Raw genomic sequence first — 22947 nt, 5'->3', positions numbered from 1 at the left:
CTGTAGAGGTGTGTGATGTATCACTATAGAGGTGTGTGATGTGTCACTATAGAGGTATGTGATGTGTTACTGTAGAGGTGTGTGATGTATCACTATAGAGGTGTGTGATGTATCACTATAGAGATGTGTGATGTGGCAGTATAGAGGTGTGTGATGTGTTACTGTACAGGTGTGTGATGTATCACTATAGAGGTGTGTGATGTATCACTATAGAGGTGTGTGATGTCTATCTATAGAAGTGTGTGATGTATCACTATAGAGGTGTGTGATGTGTCACTATAGAGGTGTGTGATGTGCTACTGAAGAGGTGTCTGATGTATCACTATAGAGGTGTGTGATGTGTCACTATAGAGGTGTGTGATGTGTCACTATAGAGGTGTGTGATGTGTCACTATAGAGGTGTGTGATGCTTCACTATAGAGGTGTGTGATGTGTCACTATAGAGGTGTGTGATGTGTCACTATAGAGGTGTGTGATGCTTCACTATAGAGGTGTGTGATGTGTCACTATAGAGGTGTGTGATGTATCACTATAGAGGTGTGTGATGTGTTACTGTAGAGGTGTGTGATGTATCACTATAGAGGTGTGTGATATATCACTATAGAGGTGTGTGATGTTTCACTATAGAGGTGTGTGATGTGCTACTGTAGAGGTGTCTGATGTATCACTATAGAGGTGTGTGATGTGTCACTATAGAGGTGTGTGATGTGTCACTATAGAGGTGTGTGATTTATCACTATAGAGGTGTGTGATGTGTCACTATAGAGGTGTGTGATGTGTAACTGTAGAGGTGTGTGATGTATCACTATAGAGGTGTGTGATGTATCACTATAAAGGTGTGTGATGTGTCACTATAGAGGTGTGTGATGTATCACTATAGAGGTGTGTGATGTGTCACTATAGAGGTGTGTGATGTGTCACTATAGAGGTGTGTCCATGTATCACTATAGAGGTGTGTGATGTGTCACTATAGAGGTGTGTGATGTGTCACTATAGAAGTGTGTGATGTATCACTATAGAGGTGTGTGATGTGTCACTATAGAGGTGTGTGATGTTCAAAAGTAGAGGTGTGTGATGTATCACTATAGAGGTGTGTGATGTGTCACTATAGAGGTATGTGATGTGTTACTGTAGAGGTGTGTGATGTATCACTATAGAGGTGTGTGATGTATCACTATAGAGATGTGTGATGTGGCAGTATAGAGGTGTGTGATGTGTTACTGTACAGGTGTGTGATGTATCACTATAGAGGTGTGTGATGTATCACTATAGAGGTGTGTGATGTCTATCTATAGAAGTGTGTGATGTATCACTATAGAGGTGTGTGATGTGTCACTATAGAGGTGTGTGATGTGCTACTGAAGAGGTGTCTGATGTATCACTATAGAGGTGTGTGATGTATCACTATAGAGGTGTGTGATGTGTCACTATAGAGGTGTGTGATGTGTTACTGTAGAGGTGTGTGATGTATCACTATAGAGGTGTGTGATGTATCACTATAGAGGTGTGTGATGTATCACTATAGAGGTGTGTGATGTATCACTATAGAGGTGTGTGATGTGTCACTATAGAGGTGTGTGATGTGTCACTATAGAAGTGTGTGATGTATCACTATAGAGGTGTGTGATGTGTCACTTTAGAGGTGTGTGATGTGTCACTATAGAGGTGTGTGATTTGTCACTATTGATGTGTGAGATGTATCACTATAGAGGTGCGTGATATATCGCTATAGAGGTGTGTGATGTATCACTATAGAGGTGCGTGATGTATCACTATAGAGGTGTGTGATGTATCACTATAGAGGTGTGTGATGTATCACGATAGAGATGTGTGATGTGTCACTATAGAAGTGTGTGATGTGTTACTGTAGAGGTGTCTTTTGTATCACTATAGAGGTGTGTGATGTATCACTATAGAGGTGTGTGATGTGTCACTATAGAGGTGTGTGATGTGCTACTGTAGAGGTGTCTGATGTATCACTATAGAGGTGTGTGATGTATCACTATAGAGGTGTGTGATGCTTCACTATAGAGGTGTGTGATGTGTCACTATAGAGGTGTGTGATTTATCACTATAGAGGTGTGTGATGTGTCACTATAGAGGTGTGTGATGTGTAACTGTAGAGGTGTGTGATGTATCACTATAGAGGTGTGTGATGTATCACTATAGAGGTGTGTGATGTATCACTATAGAGGTGTGTGATGCTTCACTATAGAGGTGTGTGATGTGTCACTATAGAGGTGTGTGATGTTCTACTGTAGAGGTGTGTGATGTATCACTATAGAGGTGTGTGATGTGTCACTATAGAGGTATGTGATGTGTTACTGTAGAGGTGTGTGATGTATCACTATAGAGGTGTGTGATGTATCACTATAGAGGTGTGTGATGTGGCACTATAGAGGTGTGTGATGTGTTACTGTAGAGGTGTGTGATGTATCACTATAGAGGTGTGTGATGTATCACTATAGAGGTGTGTGATGTGTCACTATAGAAGAGTGTGATGTATCAGTATAGAGGTGTGTGATGTGCTATTGTAGAGGTGTGTGATGTGTCACTATAGAGGTGTGTGATGTGCTACTGAAGAGGTGTCTGATGCATCACTATAGAGGTGTTTGATGTGTCACTATAGAGGTGTGTGATGTATCACCATAGAGGTGTGTGATGTATCACTATAGAAGTATGTGATGTATCACTATAGAGGTGTGTGATGTGTAACTAAAGAGGTGTGTGATGTATCACTATAAAGGTGTGTGATGTGCTACTGTAGAGGTGTCTGATGTATCACTATAGAGGTGTGTGATGTATCACTATAGATGTGTGTGATGTGCTACTGTAGAGGTGTCTGATGTATCACTATAGAGGTGTGTGATGTGCTACTGTAGAGGTGTGTGATGTGTCACTATAGAGGTGCGTGATGTATCACCATAGAGGTGTGTGATGTATCACTATAGAGGTGTGTGATGTGCTATTGTAGAGGTGTGTGATGTGTCACTATAGAGGTGTGTGATGCATCACTATAGAGGTGTGTGATGCATCACTATAGAGGTGTGTGATGCATCACTATAGAGGTGTGTGATTTGCTACTGTAGAGGTGTGTGATGTGTCACTATAGAGGTGTGTGATGCATCACTATAGAGGTGTGTGATTTATCACTATAGAGGTGTGTGATGTATCACTATAGAGGTGTGTGATGTGTCACTATAGAGGTGTGTGATATGTCACTATAGAGGTGTGTGATGTATCACTATAGATGTGTGTGATGTATCACTATAGAGGTGTGTGATGTATCACTATAGATGTGCCTGATGTATCACTGTAGAGGTGTGTGATATGTCAATATAGAGGTGTGTGATATGTCACTATTGATGTGTTTGATGTATCACTGTAGAGGTGTGTGATGTATCACTATAGAGGTGTGTCATGCATCACTATAGAGGTGTGTGATGTGTCACTATAGAGGTGTGTGATGTATCACTATAGAGGTGTGTGATGTATCACTATAGAGGTGCGTGATGTATCAATGTAGAGGTGTGTGATGTGTCACTATAGAGGTGTGTGATGTGTCACTATAGAGGTGTGTGATGTATCACTATAGAGGTGTGTGATGTGTCACTATAGAGGTGTGTGATGTATCACTATAGAGGTGTGTGATGTGTCACTATAGAGGTGTGTGATGTATCACTATAGAGGTGTGTGATGTGTCACTATAGAGGTGTGTGATGTGTCACTATAGAGGTGTGTGATGTGTCACTATAGAGGTGTGTGATGTATCACTATAGAGGTGTGTGATGTGCTACTATAGAGGTGTGTGATGTGTCACTATAGAGGTGTGTGATGCATCACCATAGAGGTGTGTGATGTATCACTATAGAGGTGTGTGATGCATCACTATAGAGGTGTGTGATGTGCTACTGTAGAGGTGTGTGATGCATCACTATAGAGGTGTGTGGTGTATCACTTATAATAGAGGTGTGTGATGTATCACTATAGATGTGCCTGATGTATCACTGTAGAGGTGTGTGATGCGTCACTATAGAGGTGCGTGATGTATCACTATAGAGGTGTGTGATGTGTCACTATAGGGGTGTGTGATGTATCACTATAGAGGTGTGTGATGTGTCACTATAGAGGTAAGTGATATGTCACTATAGAGGTGTGTGATTTCTCACTGTAGAGGTGTGTGATGTGCTACTGTAGAGGTGTGTGATGTGTCACTATAGAGGTGTGTGATGTATAACTATAGAGGTGCGTGATGCATCACTATAGAGGTGTGTGATGTGTCACAATAGAAGTGTGTGATGTGTTACTGTAGAGGTGTGTAATGTATCACTATAGAGGTGTGTGATGTATCACTATAGAGGTGTGTGATGTATCACTATAGAGGTGTGTGATGTGCTACTGTAGAGGTGTGTGATGTGCTACTAAAGAGGCGTGTGAAGTGCTACTATAGAGGTGTGTGATGTGTCACTATAGAGGTGTGTGATTTATCACTATAGAGGTGTGTGATGTATCACTATAGAGGTGTGTGATGTGTCACTATAGAGGTGTGTGATGTGCTACTGTAGAGGTGTGTGATGTGCTCCTGTAGAGGTGTGTGATGTATCACTATAGAGGTGTGTGATGTGCTACTGTAGAGGTGTGTGATGTGCTACTATAGAGGTGTGTGATGTGTCACTATAGAGGTGTGTGATGTGCTACTGTAGAGGTGTGTGATGTATCACTATAGAGGTGTGTGATGTGCTACTGTAGAGGTGTGTGATGTATCACTGTAGAGGTGTGTGATGCATCACTATAGAGGTGTGTGATGTGTCACTATAGAGGTGTGTGATGTGTCACTATAGAGGTGTGTGATGCATCACTATAGAGGTGTGTGATGCATCACTATAGAGGTGTGTGATGTATCACTATAGAGGTGTGTGATGTGTCACTATAGAGGTGTGTGATGTATCACTATAGAGGTGCGTGATGTATCAATGTAGAGGTGTGTGATGTGTCACTATAGAGGTGTGTGATTTGTCACTATTGATGTGTGAGATGTATCACTATAGAGGTGCGTGATGTATCACTATAGAGGTGTGTGATGTGTCACTATAGAAGTGTGTGATGTATCACCATAGAGGTGTGTGATGTATCACTATAGAGGTGTGTGATGTATCACTATAGAGGTGCGTGATGTATCACTATAGAAGTGTGTGATGTATCACCATAGAGGTGTGTGATGTATCACTATAGAGGTGTGTGATGTATCACCATAGAGGTGTGTGATGTATCACTATAGAAGTGTGTGATGTGTTACTGTAGAGGTGTGTGATGTATCACTATAGAGGTGCGTGATGTATCACCATAGAGGTGTGTGATGTATCACTATAGAAGTGTGTGATGTGTTACTGTAGAGGTGTGTGATGTATCACTATAGAGGTGCGTGATGTATCACCATAGAGGTGTGTGATGTATCACCATAGAGGTGTGTGATGTGTCACTATAGAAGTGTGTGATGTGTTACTGTAGAGGTGTGTGATGTATCACTTTAGAGGTGTGTGATGTATCACTATAGAGGTGTGTGATGTGTCAATATAGAGGTGTGTGATGTGCTACTGTAGAGGTGTCTGATGTATCACTATAGAGGTGTGTGATGTATCACTATAAAGGTGTGTGATGTGTCACTATAGAGGTGTGTGATGTATCACTATAGAGGTGTGTGATGTGTCACTATAGAGGTGTGTGATGTGTCACTATAGAGGTGTGTGATGTGTCACTATAGAGGTGTGTGATGTGTCACTATAGAGGTGTGTGATGTGTCACTATAGAAGTGTGTGATGTATCACTATAGAGGTGTGTGATGTGTCACTATAGAGGTGTGTGATGTTCTACTGTAGAGGTGTGTGATGTATCACTATAGAGGTGTGTGATGTGTCACTATAGAGGTATGTGATGTGTTACTGTAGAGGTGTGTGATGTATCACTATAGAGGTGTGTGATGTATCACTATAGAGATGTGTGATGTGGCAGTATAGAGGTGTGTGATGTGTTACTGTAGAGGTGTGTGATGTATCACTATAGAGGTGTGTGATGTATCACTATAGAGGTGTGTGATGTCTCACTATAGAAGTGTGTGATGTATCACTATAGAGGTGTGTGATGTGTCACTATAGAGGTGTGTGATGTGCTACTGAAGAGGTGTCTGATGTATCACTATAGAGGTGTGTGATGTATCACTATAGAGGTGTGTGATGTGTCACTATAGAGGTGTGTGATGTGTTACTGTAGAGGTGTGTGATGTATCACTATAGAGGTGTGTGATGTATCACTATAGAGGTGTGTGATGTATCACTTTAGAGGTGTGTGATGTATCACTATAGAGGTGTGTGATGTGTCACTATAGAGGTGTGTGATGTGTCACTATAGAAGTGTGTGATGTATCACTATAGAGGTGTGTGATGTGTCACTTTAGAGGTGTGTGATGTGTCACTATAGAGGTGTGTGATTTGTCACTATTGATGTGTGAGATGTATCACTATAGAGGTGCGTGATATATCACTATAGAGGTGCGTGATGTATCACTATAGAGGTGTGTGATGTATCACTATAGAGGTGTGTGATGTATCACGATAGAGATGTGTGATGTGTCACTATAGAAGTGTGTGATGTGTTACTGTAGAGGTGTCTTTTGTATCACTATAGAGGTGTGTGATGTATCACTATAGAGGTGTGTGATGTGTCACTATAGAGGTGTGTGATGTGCTACTGTAGAGGTGTCTGATGTATCACTATAGAGGTGTGTGATGTATCACTATAGAGGTGTGTGATGCTTCACTATAGAGGTGTGTGATGTGTCACTATAGAGGTGTGTGATTTATCACTATAGAGGTGTGTGATGTGTCACTATAGAGGTGTGTGATGTGTAACTGTAGAGGTGTGTGATGTATCACTATAGAGGTGTGTGATGTATCACTATAGAGGTGTGTGATGTATCACTATAGAGGTGTGTGATGCTTCACTATAGAGGTGTGTGATGTGTCACTATAGAGGTGTGTGATGTGTCACTATAGAGGTGTGTGATGTGTCACTATAGAAATGTGTGATGTTCTACTGTAGAGGTGTGTGATGTATCACTATAGAGGTGTGTGATGTGTCACTATAGAGGTATGTGATGTGTTACTGTAGAGGTGTGTGATGTATCACTATAGAGGTGTGTGATGTATCACTATAGAGGTGTGTGATGTGTTACTGTAGAGGTGTGTGATGTATCACTATAGAGGTGTGTGATGTATCACTATAGAGGTGTGTGATGTGTCACTATAGAAGAGTGTGATGTATCACTATAGAGGTGTGTGATGTGCTATTGTAGAGGTGTGTGATGTGTCACTATAGAGGTGTGTGATGTGCTACTGAAGAGGTGTGTGATGTATCACTATAGAGGTGTGTGATGTGTCACTATAGAGGTGTGTGATGTGTCACTGAAGAGGTGTGTGATGTATCACTATAGAGGTGTGTGATGTGTCACTATAGAGGTGTGTGATGTGTCACTATAGAAGTGTGTGATGTATCACTATAGAGGTGTGTGATGTGTCACTTTAGAGGTGTGTGATGTGTCACTATAGAAGTCTGTGATGTATCACTATAGAGGTGTGTGATGTGTCACTATAGAGGTGTGTGATGTGTCACTATAGAAGTGTGTGATGTATCACTATAGAGGTGTGTGATGTATCACTGTAGAGGTGTGTGATGTATAACTATAGAGGTGTGTGATGTTCTACTGTAGAGGTGTGGATGTATCACTATAGAGGTGTGTGATGTGTCACTATAGAGGTGTGTGATGTGTCACTGTAGGGGTGTGTGATGTGCTACTGTAGAGGTGTCTGATGTATCACTATTGATGTGTGTGATGTGTCACTATAGAGGTGTGTGATGTATCACTATAAAGGTGTGTGATGTGTCACTATAGAGGTGGGTGATGTGTCACTATAGAGGTGTGTGATGTATCACTATAGAGGTGTGTGATGTGTCACTATAGAGGTGTGTGATGTGTCACTATAGATGTGTGTGATGTGTCACTATAGAGGTGTGTGATGTATCACTTTAGAGGTGTGTGATGTGTTACTATAGAGGTGAGTGATGTATCACTATAGAGGTGTATGATGTATCACTATAGAGGTGTGTGTGGTATCACTATAGAGGTGTGTGATGTATCACTATAGAGGTGTGTGATGTGTTACTGTAGAGGTGAGTAATATGTCACTATTGATCTCTGTGATGTATGACTATAGAGGTGTGTGATGTGTCACTATAGATGTGTATGATGTGTCACTATAGAGGTGTGTGTGGTATCACTATAGAGGTGTGTGATGTATCACTATAGAGGTGTGTGATGTGTCACTATAGAGGTGTGTGATGTGTCACTATAGAAGTGTGTGATGTATCACTATAGAGGTGTGTGATGTGTCACTATAGAGGTGTGTGATGTGTCACTATAGAGGTGTGTGATGTTCTACTGTAGAGGTGTGTGATGTATCACTATAGAGGTGTATGATGTATCACTATAGAGGTGTGTGTGGTATCACTATAGAGGTGTGTGATGTATCACTATTGAGGTATGTGATGTGTTACTGTAGAGGTGAGTAATATGTCACTATTGATCTCTGTGATGTATGACTATAGAGGTGTGTGATGTGTCACTATAGATGTGTATGATGTGTCACTATAGAGGTGTGTGATGTATCACTATAGAGGTGTGTGATGTGTCACTATAGAGGTGAGTGATGTGTCACTATTGAGGTGTGTGATGTGTTACTGTAGAGGTGTGTGATGTGTCACTATAGAGGTGTGTGATGTGTCACTATAGATGTGTGTGATGTGTCACTATAGAGGTGTTTGATGTATCACTATAGAGGTGTGTGATGTGACACTATAGAGGTGAGTGATATGTCACTATTGAGGTGTGTGATGTGTTACTGTAGAGGTGTGTGATGTGTCACTATAGAGGTGTGTGATGTATCACTACAGAGGTGTGTGATGTATCACTATTGAGGTGTGTGATGTATCACTATAGAGGTGAGTGATATGTCACTACTGAGGTGTGTGATGTGTTACTGTAGAGGTGTGTGATGTGTCACTATAGAGGTGTGTGATTTGGGACACATGATTTGAATATGTTGGGAATCGAACCCGGGTCTTCGTCGTGACGATCGAACGCTCTAACCACTAGGCTACCCGACCGCCCCGAGGGCAGCATGACAACACAGGTCACTGAGTGAGTTGTGTGAGGACATGTAAGAGGATTCCCCCTGGTGAATTGGTGAAGGTGAATGACCTCTTCTGCTTCTACTTGAGCATGTTGAGGCCTCTTGTTTTTGTTCATATGAAGGTTGTAGGGATGGTGCAAGAGATGCTACAAAATGGTTTAACACATATTTTATAATGAGTGAACTCCAAAAACAATCGTCATGCTGGTGACACAAAATGTTGTGTAGTGCAGATTTGTGACACATGATTTGAGATTATATCATTAAACTGACACAGAAGCTGACACCTCAGTTCGTTGAAGAGAAACAGAAAGTACATGTTGTGTAGTGTGGATTTGAATATATGCCTCACAAAGGAAAAGATTCAAATTTAAACAGCTAGATCCACAAATATGTTTATCCACCCTGATTATTCCCCCAATAATGAATGAGAGAGAGTGGGTCTTGCTGCTTGATCACAACTAGCTGATCTGGGAACCCACAAGCAGCCGATTGTTGCAAGGGAGGCAACTCAGCAGAGAACACAGCAGTGCCTTTGGACCACCTTTGCTCACCCGGAATGAATGAATGAATGAATGAAACTCACATAACATGAATGAATGAATGAATGAATGAAACTCATATAACATGAATAATCAAAATGAATGAATGAATCTCACATAACATGAATGAATTAATCTCACATAACATGAATGAATGAAGCTCACATAACATGAATGAATGAATGAATGAATGAATGAATGAATGAATGAATGAAACTCATGTTGTATGAATCATGATAAATGACAAGAAGCATGAAAGTCACCTGTTTGCATGACTGGAGGAAGGAGAAATAGTCAGTCAGTGGCTGTCAGCATTCTATTCATAGAGCCAATGCTGGAAACAGTTCAACAGCTGATACTGACATGATTTGGGACACATGATTTGAGATTATACCACGAAACTGACGCAATAGCTGACATCTCAGTTCCTTGAAGAGAAACAGAAAGTACATGAATACTTGCTTCAAAATAACTTACTTCGAAATTTGATATTATCTCTTTTATCAAAATTGTCCATATTTTATGACACTCCCCTATATAGAGACTGTCATAATTTGGGGTGACATGTATTTTTAATTATGTTCCTCTTTAGCAAAGACCCGAAATCTGTAATTAAAAAAATCTAAATTAAGATCAATTCGTTTTTGATAGAAATACTCACGTGAAATGCCTTTAATATTCACGATCCCTTGGCAAGGATGTACTTAATTTGTAAATCTCCTAAACCCCGCCATTTTCGTAGTTATCGTGGATTTGGACACATTTGGATATGTGATCAGTTCAACAGTTACGGGTGTTGACATGTTTGCACGGCCCCCAATATGCGACACTTCCGGGTTTGGGAGTTGAACCGAAAGTACCCACTCGTCACCACTCGCATGTTTCCGTAACCTACAAGGCCGCCACGCGTCGAAACGGCGCAAGCCAATCAGAAGGCGCGTCAGGATATGGGTACCTCGGTCAATATAATCCCGAGTATTTAAATTAATTGGAACACGCTTTTGTTGCGGACATTTTAGTCTGCATGATTTTGCAATATTTACAAAAAGACAATTTTTAAACGAAATTTCAAAATTTCGATAAAAAAACCCACATGCTTTACTGAAATATTAGAACATGTAACTACAGAGACGGCTAAATTTGCTCATGTCATTCATATTTGTCATGATATTCATGGCCAATATCAAAAGTACACAATGAAGGTCTATGTCAGTTCAGCTGAGGTTGGTTTGAGTACCAGCTTTTATTACATAATAATTATGCTCTGGGGAATATATTTGATGTAAACCAGCTGGCACTGACATATATAGAGACAACCAACTTCCATAGCTAGCTTTAACAATTATATTTAACTGAGCTTTATTATCGTGTAGATGTTTTATTGATATCAAAATTAGGGTAGTGGTATTACATTTCAAATAGATTCAATTGGTATAAATATATATATGTGGGTCATTATCTGATACCGCTTTAAGAGAAAGTTATTGTAAAAAAATCAGTTTAAAATTGACGTATATAAAGAGGTTATCACGCGAGTGTGTTTGGGGATGGTAAATATCCTGCATTAGGAATAAACATTGTATTTAGCGAGCCTTGGCGAGCTAAATACATAGTGTTTATTCCAAATACAGGATATTTACCATCCCCAAACACACAAGCGTGATAACCTCTTTATCATATAATGTCATTCTTTAATTCTGTGCTTCAAAATCGCTTTCCCTCTCTCACAAACATTACCGAAACATTGCGAGTTTTCCTGGAATGCGCGCATTAATATTTATTACGTCACAGGGTAAGTGATGTGTCAGTCGGACAGTGACAGAAACCAATATAGTTCCAACTGAAATCTGTTTCTTATACAGTGGCGAAGCAACATATACGCAAAACAACAATTGTTTTTAATTGCCTTTCGCGGCAATCCATCGGTCTGTCCGCTCGAGTAACTGCCCTTTGTCAAAGGGAAGCTACTCTAACCCTAGTCAATGAGACGTCACGGCCACGGTCAGACGTTGTTGACAGTCGGTCGGTCCTGTCATAACGTTAAGAAGTGTTATCAGATGTACACACAGCGACAAAACGAAACAAGGTAACAATTCAAACATATTTCGGCCAAATCCAACTATTTTAATTTGTGGAGAAGGTTTCAAGCTGCAGATATGGTTACTGATCCCGCTTGGCTAGGCCTCGTGCCCTCGCAAAATTGTTTCGAAATTTATATCGCCAAAGTTGCCAAAACTTATAAAATGCCTTAGCTACGTCACAGTTAGACACTGATTCTCAGTTTATATGACTGTTCTTTTGATAGCAATTATCCCTGTAGTTTATCCATATTCCCGATGGTTAATTCTGACTCGATCGCCGAATGACAAGGGCGACGCCATGTTTGTTTATAAACAGTAAAAGTAGTCCCTACTTGACCTTTGATATTTGCATCTCTATCCGCATATGACCCCAACGGATATCGTTTTTATCCGTTGGCTTTATCCTGCCGAGAAACCTACCCATTATATGATAAATATATATATATATCTGTGTGTGTGTATTTGTGTGTGTGTGTGTGTGTGTGTGTGTGTTACATTAGCTGATGAGATTCTTCCTTTTTTTCTAAACATAAATTTGTACGAGCTTTTAATATTACAGCTTGTTTGTTGTTTACCGCCGCACTGAGCAATATTGCACCAAAATGGCGGCTTCACCGGGCAAACTATTTATTGGTATAGTGAGGAAAGACCCACGCGGTCGAGGTACGAGGGAACCAGTCAACAGAGTTACCAAGTCTGATCACGCCATCCATGAAGTCGCCTCTTACGACAAACATATGCTCCTTGGGAACTTTGGAATCCCCGCGGGGTTTGAATATCAACATGGTCTCAATCTGTTGATTTGATTTAAACATATTTTATTGCGGAAAATCAATGGATTAGGCACAAGTGACACACTTACGAGGCCTTCTCCTATATACATTTCATTACATTGTGGTATGTGAATAATGATAGTGCAGAATAAATGTACAATGCATAGGAATTACACACAATTAATGAGAAAATATAATAACACACACACATATTCATATATATACACAGTATTACACACAAACACATATACCTACATACACTCACACATACATATACATATATACATATGATGAATTTATATTTTTGGTATACAATGTTACATTTGGGGAGGAGATTTAATATATTTATATAATAACACAGTAGTTAATAAACTAATAGACATTTTAAATTTATGTGAAGGGCGTAAATATAGAATATAACTAAGCTGTGATAATTACATGGAATGTTATTGTTTTACATCAAAATCAAAGTTATAACGAATACCAAAACTAATAGAAAAAAAAAGTTTACAAAATAAAAAAATATAACTGAGATTGGAGTTATGGAGATTTAATAACATTTGGATAAATTTTTGTTTTTAATTCAGCTACAGAGATACTATTTTTAATATTTTCATTTTGTGAATTCCATTGTTTAAAGAGTCTATTATAAATTATTTCTGAAATGTTCTTGTTCTGGCAAAATGTACAGTCATGTTCTGTTTGTTACGTAGGTTATAATTTGAAGCAGCTGATCTATTGTGGGGTAACAAATCATTTAGATCTCACTCTCTTGCTGGTATATGTTTAGAAATACTTTTATACATCTCTTAGACATATTGGATATGGCATTCCTTCATAATTTTATTATAAATATTTCATATAAACTATTTGTATTATTTGTCAACGCTGTCAATAAAAGGACAGATTCAGTCATGAAATAAATGAGTTTTTAAAATGTCGTTTCAAGCATTTAAAATAAAGACAATGTGAAATTTGCCACGCTTGAAGGGGAAGCTGTCTTCTACTCGGCTGTCTTTCACTGCCGGCCATGGCTTACTTGCTGCCTTGAATCGATTTGCTCGCTAACGCAACTGAGCGTGACAAGAGACTGGGCTACCGTCTGCAAGGACAGCTCAATAAACTTGGAGGCAATATTTGTTTTACGCATTTTTAACACTGATTGGTTATCCGTGATCTATGAAGATTCCGAAAAAAGAGCGCATGTTAATTAATTTCTTAAGCCTAAACAAACAGACAAAAAGAACGGCGGAAGCTCATCGGATGTCGTTATTTGGGAAGACATCTGATGGTTATAGTTTAATACTACTAGTAGTATCCCTGCAGTGAAAGCATTTTCGGATTTCGGATTGCGGCGATAATACGATTACTACTCCCTTGTTGTCATCCATTCCCTGGTATAACCCCACACTTGTGTATTTGTCGTTATTCACTTGATGCTCAGTTAATGAATTTATTAGAGGTATAATTAGTGGCAGCACCACTTAAATTACCTGATAAATGTTCCCATTTGGCATTTCTTGTGTCTGGGGTAATTATTTAATCTAATCCAGGTTTGAAGTGAGGTGAAATGTGTGTTATGCAATATGCACGTGGCAGCCCAGCAAGAGATGAATGGTCAGTTGCTTTACTTGTTTGTAAATCACTATTATCTTGCACAGTGGATATGTCAAAAGTAAGTGTTTACATGCGTAGGTTTACTAAAGCAGACGGAACACACTCACATCATGGCGTGAAGTGCCGATGTAAAACCAACATACTTTGTTCAAAGGATTAATCGATAATACGTTGATTGACTGCTCATTGTTATCTAACTCAATGGATTTTTTAAAGAACCGTGGACATTATGAAAACAGTTGTCACGTGGGCTTTCTCAGCTGACCTTTGACAGCTATGTGAAACAACTGAAACCAAATAAGTGACCAGTTGAGAAACGAACACGGGTTATAATATCCCGAAACGCTATATATATTTTAAAATATTAGCTTGTTACAGAAACACGTGAAGATGCGACCTATTTCTCATTTCCTGTGACTTTTATTCTGATCAACGTTTTAATCTACTTGAAACAGCAAATGAACTTAACCCAGTATTTGGTACTTTTGGTACAAGTTAACTCACATCAAGCATCGAGACCGTTTACTGACGCTTCTATCAGTTACTCTCGTCAATATTTCTTTTGCAAGAATTGCTTGTTTTCACTTTATAAGTATTAGAACACATGCAGTTATATTTATATTTGTTAATTAAAAAATGCGATGTTTCGTGATTCTATTTTAGGTGGTGAGGACTATGGGATATTAACAATTTTACGGGGCCTTTAATCAACCAACCAACCAACCAACCGACCAGTGTAACACAACATAACACAATATTTGATAGATCAAAAATATTTAATAATCAATATATTTGACCTCCAGCAACACATGCTTGTCGTGGCACGCACGCAAGCACGCACACAAAATAAATGACCAGTATGTTAATCATGGACGTTAAAGCAATCATTGGGTCGAAGAAATCGGCACGGGGGTTGTCGACGCTGTCTTGGGTTGGGACACGTTTGCGGATTTGCGCCCTCGCAGTTGACAGAGAAGTTCGGCCACTTTCTTCCGGAAGTCCTGACTGCACATGACGTAAAGCAGGAAGTTGACTGAGTAATTCAACTGTTCCATGACCTGGAGAATAGACAAAAAAAATTGACATTTCTAAATCAAATTATATTTAATTAAATAAAGTATTCTTTGAGTGCTGACTAAGCGCCAGTACAGTAATATTTTGAAATATGATATTGCTAACTTAACATATTTTCAATTGAAAATCGTAGGATAGAATAAACGGAGAGGTACAAATTCTCATCAGTTTATTACTTTGATGAACTAAAACACTTATAACATAAAACTCTCTGAGTTTTTGTGTCCAAAGAAAAGGATCCAGTGAAAATTGGAGAAAACAATTTTCCTCTGATTTAACAAATATGTTATTTAAATGATCGGCTCCTGCTTTCAAGGGACAAAAAAAAATATATATGTTTGAAATAGATATTAAAGATATCACAAAATTCCACACAGCATGAAAATAAACGTTGAATGAAGGTGTGCACCAAACTACCCTGGTCACAGCAACTGTTTATGTTACCTTACCATCCTGGAACAACACTGGAAGAAAACGCAACGTTTACAAAAATTAAATTTTGTTGACAAATTTCTGTAAATGTATTGGCGTGAGATTTAAAGTTTCATCGGCAATATTTTAGCCATATCGCGATGTTAATGTATATAATTTTAGCCATAAAGTTATATAAATGTGTCTTGATGATTGTGAATGGAAATTTACAATTGTTGAGGATTTAAAATGTCATATACTGATGGAAACTAATAAGGGAACAATGAAACATATAGGGAAATAAACTTCACTGTCAGTATATTTGAAACAGCGCACATACAGATTCAACACGTCAGAATCAAAAGTTGAGATGTGTTTTGTGTGCATTGCAATAATATTATTTGGCTTTGTGATTTACATGCATTTACAAATAAATACAGGCATATTTTCCTTCTATGTTCGAATATCACAAACCTGTAGGATCTCTCGGGCAACCATCATCCCAAAGTGTTGCGTCTCAAAGATATTCTCCCCAAGAGCGAAGGAGACGTTGTGAGCGATGGAGATGGGCGTGACGAGGATGATAAAGGCGATGGTAACTCCGATTAACATGGTTGTCAACTTAACCGTATCATCCCGCTGGCTTCCGGACTTAGACATGGCCCGTCTCATCGAATGGTGACGTACAAGTACGAATACTGTTATTGGTGTCAAGACCAACATAATGCCAACCGGAAGTAGTGAGTACAAGAAGGTTCCTATAACCAGGTATGTCTTGCTGAGGACCGCCGTCTCCGGCGTTCCGTAGTTTGGGATGCAGATGCCGTCAACTATCTTCGTATTAAAGTCCCATATACTATTGAAGATGAGTTGTCCGATGAAGACGACCGCTATGCCGATGATGGTATTTCTTTTCGTGCAAATGAATTTTGTTTTGAGAGGGAAGACGATGGCGACGAACCGTTCAAAGCTGATGAAGACAACGAACCAGGACGAGGACATCTTGCTGGTCTTGTGGACGATGAAGAAGAGGGAGCAACCGAAAGACGACAAAGCTCTTACATCAAACCCTAACAGGTTCCTGAGGAACGTTTTGTTGAAGGGCGTTATGCAGGCGAAAACGGAGTCGGAAACCGACAGCGCGATGAGGATGAGACTGCTGGTCTTATTCCTGAACTTCTTGCTGATCATGACGGCGACGCTGAGAGTGTTGCCACAGAGGCCGAGGATGAAGAAGAGTGGCACGATAACATAGCCGACATAATCACCGCGGGCTGTCTTCCTGCTTGGTTCGGGCATGTCATCGTCGGCAATGTCGTCACATCCATCTGTGGTGTTGGTTGTGCCAATGACAAGAGATCCATTCCGACAGAGTGGTGTAGGGGTCGTTACGTTGTCATGACGACCCACAGACTCCACAATGGTTGTATTCTCCATGGTAACCAGTGGGAGTATTGCCAGTAGTAAGACTATTATCATACGTGACGTCATCGTTGAAACTGAAACACTTCATTTAACATTTGCGTAAAAGTCAACCTGGAATGTTTAATGTTTTACATCTTATTTAAATAATCAAATTTATTGGCTCCTGCTCTTCAGCGGGAGCCTTCCATCCTTCTGTTATCAGCGGTTGGGAGCCTACATCTAAACTAAGCGGCAAAAGAAAGTATAGGTTGGCAATTTTTAATTTTCCCCAAAACAGCGATAACTAGTGGAAAGTGGGTATTGGGAATATGACTGCCCAGGAACAGGTACCAAAAAAACACTTAACCCGAACGCGCCACTTTTGACGGCGCTCGTGCGGTTACAAAAAAATGGTGAAACAGGTTTCCAGCCTATGGCATAAACTTCACGTGCATGTTAGCTGTATAAATGCGTTCGTCTGCAGGGTATAACCACACGTGGTGAAAGCATACAAAAGAAATGCCACGACTGTCACAGGAGCAGAGAGAGAGAGAGAGCCATCGGTATGGCCGAAATGGGGGCAACACAGGTCCAAATTGCCAGAAGGTTTGGTTGTACACCATAGACAGTAGCCAAGCTGATTCAACGGTACAGGCAGACAGGGAGGACACAGGACAGGCCTAGAACCGGACGACCCCGAGTGACAACACCACTGGAAGACGGTCAGATACGGCTCATTCACCTGCGAAACAGATTCGTAACGGCGACGGCAGCAACAGCGTTGGGACATCCCATTAGCCAACGTGCCAGTACTACGACTTCCTTCTGCTGGAATCCCAGCGTACAATTCCTTTCCGAGGAATTGTACTGACTGCTCAACATCGACGCCTGAGGCTGCGATGGGCAAGGCAGGTTCGACGCTGGCAAGTGAGAAATTGGCGTCGAGTGCTGTTTGCTGATGAAAGTCGGTTTAACTTGTTTCTACATGAAGGCAGAGAACGAGTTTATCGACGCAGAGGGGAACGTTTGGCTCCGGCGTGTATTCGAGAGGTCCATCCATTGGTGTGGGGCGGTATTTGTGGAGATCAGAAGACTGATTTGGTGATTATACAGGGAAACCTGAACGCTGTGCAGTACAGAGACCAAGTGTTGCAGCCAGTTGTGCTTCCGTTCTTACAAAACCAACAGCAGGGGACATTGTTTCAACACGACAATGCCAGGCCCCATACTGCAAGACTGACTCGGAACTTTCTAAACCAGCAGAACGTTGACGTTTTGCCCAGACCTGCCCACTCACCCGATATGAATCCTATTGAACATCTGTGGGACCATCTTGACAGACAGATTAGAGCACGCCATCAGACAAGAATTGCAGCAGGCCCTGAGAGACGAGTGGCAACGGATTCAAGTCCACGTCATCAGAAGACTGACGTCATCGATGAGGCGGCGTATCACAGCATGCATTGAGGCAGCTGGAGGTCATACGCGCTATTGAAGGCAACTGTGTCGACAATGAACTTGTAGTGTGTCTGACAATTTTTTGGTGACATTTCAGACAACTTTTGAAAATGAAATTTCTTACCCCACAATTCTTTACCTTGAGCTTACATTACCTGTGATTGCACAATTTCGTTCAAACTGTGGTTGATCATTTGTTACCCCTCCCTAGATTATATTATAATTCACAAAAAAACCTCTTCTTGTTATTTTTTTTATCGATCATTGAACTCGACCTATACTTTCTTTTGCCGCCCAGTTTATTATTCTATTGCTGCTGGTGAAACTACTCGCCCATCGCAAGAGTGCAAGGCTAAAATGAAGACAGAGTTTTGGAGTCCAGCGTTATTCTTTCAATCTGACGTACATATACACATATATAGAACTTCATATAGAGAGTTAATCTCTGTGTACACAAATAATAACAGCAGCAACAACAACAATAATAATAATGATGATGATGATGATGATGATGATGATGATGATGATGATAAGCACATGATGGAGTAGCTCGATCATTTTATTACCGCCTTCGCAATGCTTGTGGTTTTGACCCAGAATATGGAGTGTACATATGATAAAAACTAAATTCTTTGAAATAGGCCCGTGTGCAGCTTCATACATATCCAGGCCAACAAACCTGATCTTGTCCTTATTGATAAATCAAATGAATTCCACTGTGATAGTTACAAGTAACGAACAGATGGAAAACACAGCCTTGATTAGGGTTCTGTTGGCCAATAATAGGTCCATCAAAATCGGAATGTAAAATTACAATAATATTTTTTTTTGATTTAATGCTAAGAAAGCATTTGGAGTCATCTTCAGAACAATTACGCAATCGGTTCCCTTTAAATATTTTAACTTTAAAGTGATAAATACAAAAATGATGACAGTTACTTTGATTTCTGACCATGCGTGAAATGAGGAGAAAATTCAGTGTATTCTTACCTGGACAACTTGAATCGCTTTCCTGAAAGTTGTGTTTTGCTCGTTATATATACTAGTATATTGATTTGTTCACTGATTAAACTGACGGTGTAAATTTGTCGAGAGAAGAAATTGTTCCCAAGGTGCGACGTTCCTGTCCCCTCAGTTTCACACGTCCACACGTCCACACGTTCACACGTTCAACCCCTCGGGGAATGATGAGGCTTGATTTCAATTTACAGGACTGAGGGACGTGTTAATACCATGTTCTCACTTTCATCATGTCATAACTTTGAGGTACATTCAAGCATTGTCTTTCTGAGTATGAAGATTTCAAAGAGCGTTATACGACTCGCAATTCTTTACTTACTAAAACGTTCAAGGCCTTAAAGTGAAGCTTTCAAAAAGTTTAATGGTAGACATTGTGGAGAACATTTCCAAATATGACGCATCAGTGACAAAAATGGTGTTTGATGCAATTCCTATTTTGGCTTGTACCATAAGTTTGTTTCTGTGTTTTTTCCAGGTGGACAATTGACTTGCCTTTTGAAGACGGGTGCAATCAGTGGGACAGGTTGCGCTCACGTTTTCGAGAACACATGGTATTATCATTATTTGATAGTATTATCGTGTAGTCGGAATCATACAATGAACAGAGATGTCTTATGCTTGTGGAAAGGGTTCTGTTCGCTTGTATTTGTGGTTATGGAAAGGGTTTTGTCCCTTGTATTTGTGGTTATGGATAGGGTTTTGTCCCTTGTATTTGTGGTTATGGAAAGGGTTTTGTCCCTTGTATTTGTGGTTATGGATAGGGTTTTGTCCCTTGTATTCGTGGTTATGGATATGGATTTGTCCCTTGTATTTGTGGTTATGGATAGGGATTTGTCGCTTGTATTTGTGGTTATGGAAAGGGATTTGTCCCTTGTATTTGAGGTTATGGAAAGGGATTTGTCGCTTGTATTTGTGGTTATGGAAAGGGTTTTGTCCCTTGTATTTGTGGTTATCGAAAGGGATTTGTCCCTTGTATTTGTGGTTATGGAAAGGGTTTTGTCCCTTGTATTTGTGGTTATGGAAAGGGATTTGTCCCTTGTATTTGTGGTTATGGAAAGGGTTTTGTCCCTTGTATTTGTGGTTATGGATAGGGATTTGTCGCTTGTATTTGTGGTTATGGATAGGGATTTGTCCGTTATATTTGTGGTTATGGACAGGGATTTGTCCGTTGTATTTGTGGTTATGGATAGGGATTTGTCGCTTGTATTTGTGGTTATGGATAGGGATTTGTCCGTTGTATTAGTGGTTATGGACAGGGATTTGTCCGTTGTATTTGTGGTTATGGACAGGGATTTGTCCGTTGTATTTGTGGTTATGGAAAGGGATTTGTCGCTTGTATTTGTGGTTATGGATAGGGATTTGTCCCTTGTATTTGTGGTTATGGATATGGATTTGTCCCTTGTATTTGTGGTTATGGAAAGGGATTTGTCCCTTGTATTTGTGGTTATGAAAAGGGTTTTGTCCCTTGTATTTGTGGTTATGGAAAGGGTTTTGTCCCTTGTATTTGTGGTTATGGACAGGGTTTTGTCCCTTGTATTTGTGGTATTGGAAAGGGCTTTGTCCCTTGTATTTGTTGTTATGGATATGGATTTGTCCCTTGTATTTGTGGTTATGGATAGGGATTTGTCGCTTGTATTTGTGGTTATGGAAAGGGATTTGTCCCTTGTATTTGAGGTTATGGAAAGGGATTTGTCGCTTGTATTTGTGGTTATGGAAAGGGTTTTGTCCCTTGTATTTGTGGTTATCGAAAGGGATTTGTCCCTTGTATTTGTGGTTATGGAAAGGGTTTTGTCCCTTGTATTTGTGGTTATGGAAAGGGATTTGTCCCTTGTATTTGTGGTTATCGAAAGGGTTTTGTCCCTTGTATTTGTGGTTATGGATAGGGATTTGTCGCTTGTATTTGTGGTTATGGATAGGGATTTGTCCGTTGTATTTGTGGTTATGGACAGGGATTTGTCCGTTGTATTTGTGGTTATGGATAGGGATTTGTCGCTTGTATTTGTGGTTATGGATAGGGATTTGTCCGTTGTATTAGTGGTTATGGACAGGGATTTGTCCGTTGTATTTGTGGTTATGGACAGGGATTTGTCCGTTGTATTCGTGGTTATGGAAAGGGATTTGTCGCTTGTATTTGTGGTTATGGATAGGGATTTGTCCCTTGTATTTGTGGTTATGGATATGGATTTGTCCCTTGTATTTGTGGTTATGGAAAGGGATTTGTCCCTTGTATTTGTGGTTATGAAAAGGGTTTTGTCCCTTGTATTTGTGGTTATGGAAAGGGTTTTGTCCCTTGTATTTGTGGTTATGGAAAGGGTTTTGTCCCTTGTATTTGTGGTATTGGAAAGGGCTTTGTCCCTTGTATTTGTGGTTATGGATATGGATTTGTCCCTTGTATTTGTGGTTATGGATAGGGATTTGTCGCTTGTATTTGTGGTTATGGAAAGGGATTTGTCCCTTGTATTTGTGGTTATGGATAGGGTTTTGTCCCTTGTATTTGTGGTTATCGAAAGGGTTTTGTCCCTTGTATTTGTGGTTATGGATAGGGTTTTGTCCCTTGTATTTGTGGTTATCGAAAGGGTTTTGTCCCTTGTATTTGTGGTTATGGATAGGGTTTTGTCCCTTGTATTTGTGGTTATGGAAAGTGTTTTGTCCCTTGTATTTGTGGTTTTGGAAAGGGATTTGTCGCTTGTATTTGTGGTTATGGAAAGGGTTTTGTCCCTTGTATTTGTGGTTATGGAAAGGGTTTTGTCCCTTGTATTTGTGGTTATGGATAGGTATTTGTCACTTGTATTTGTGGTTATGGAAAGGGTTTTGTCCCTTGTATTTGTGGTTATGGAAAGGGTTTTGTCCCTTGTATTTGTGGTTATGGATAGGTATTTGTCGCTTGTATTTGTGGTTATGGAAAGGGTTTTGTCCCTTGTATTTGTGGTTATGGAAAGGGTTTTGTCGCTTGTATTTGTGGTTATGGAAAGGGTTTTGTCCCTTGTATTTGTGGTTATGGAAAGGGTTTTGTCCCTTGTATTTGTGGTTATGGATAGGTATTTGTCACTTGTATTTGTGGTTATGGAAAGGGTTTTGTCCCTTGTATTTGTGGTTATGGAAAGGGTTTTGTCCCTTGTATTTGTGGTTATGGATAGGTATTTGTCGCTTGTATTTGTGGTTATGGAAAGGGTTTTGTCCCTTGTATTTGTGGTTATGGAAAGGGTTTTGTCGCTTGTATTTGTGGTTATGGAAAGGGTTTTGTCCCTTGTATTTGTGGTTATGGATCGGTATTTGTCGCTTGTATTTGTGGTTATGGAAAGGGTTTTGTCCCTTGTATTTGTGG

At 40.0% G+C, this 22947-nt stretch overlaps 2 protein-coding genes across 4 annotated transcripts in view; both read right to left on the bottom strand.

The window, feature by feature from the left end:
* LOC124152332 (protein mono-ADP-ribosyltransferase PARP12-like) overlaps window positions 1-10621 on the bottom strand; it is a 38440-nt gene extending 27819 nt beyond the window's left edge. For 2 of the 3 annotated variants that reach the window (XM_046525228.2, XM_046525230.2), the window contains exons 1-2: window positions 10446-10621; window positions 10048-10212 (exon numbers count right to left, since the gene is read on the bottom strand). In XM_046525228.2, the coding sequence (XP_046381184.2) occupies window positions 10048-10057 (10 nt within the window). In that variant the 5' untranslated portion in view covers window positions 10058-10212; window positions 10446-10621. The remainder of the gene's footprint in view (window positions 1-10047; window positions 10213-10445) is intronic. The other variant, XM_046525229.2, reaches the window with a different exon arrangement.
* A 3901-nt stretch (window positions 10622-14522) lies between these two features.
* Window positions 14523-17470, bottom strand: LOC124152309 (galanin-like G-protein coupled receptor npr-9). The gene is made up of 2 exons (XM_046525210.2): window positions 16215-17470; window positions 14523-15313 (listed from the first exon to the last, which is right to left on the bottom strand). Exons 1-2 carry the CDS (start codon window positions 17229-17231, stop codon window positions 15140-15142), a joined length of 1191 nt encoding a protein of 396 aa, XP_046381166.2. The 5' UTR covers window positions 17232-17470; the 3' UTR covers window positions 14523-15139.
* Between the last annotated feature and the right edge of the window lie 5477 nt (window positions 17471-22947).

The sequence above is a fragment of the Haliotis rufescens genome, unplaced genomic scaffold, assembly GCF_023055435.1.
Source record: "Haliotis rufescens isolate VD_foot unplaced genomic scaffold, xgHalRufe1.0.p SCAF_13, whole genome shotgun sequence".
Taxonomy (NCBI): domain Eukaryota; kingdom Metazoa; phylum Mollusca; class Gastropoda; order Lepetellida; family Haliotidae; genus Haliotis; species Haliotis rufescens.
The sequence above is the reverse complement of the archived record's forward strand: the minus strand, read 5'-3'. Positions and strand labels throughout refer to the sequence as shown.

Coding starts and splice junctions, on each gene's coding strand:
- LOC124152309 (XM_046525210.2), bottom strand. CDS start 17,231: ATGACGTCACGTATGATAATAGTCTTACTACTGGCAATACTCCCACTG. Junction 15,314..16,214: donor TTGCCCGAGAGATCCTACAG/GTTTGTGATATT, acceptor TCTATTCTCCAG/GTCATGGAACAGTTGAATTA.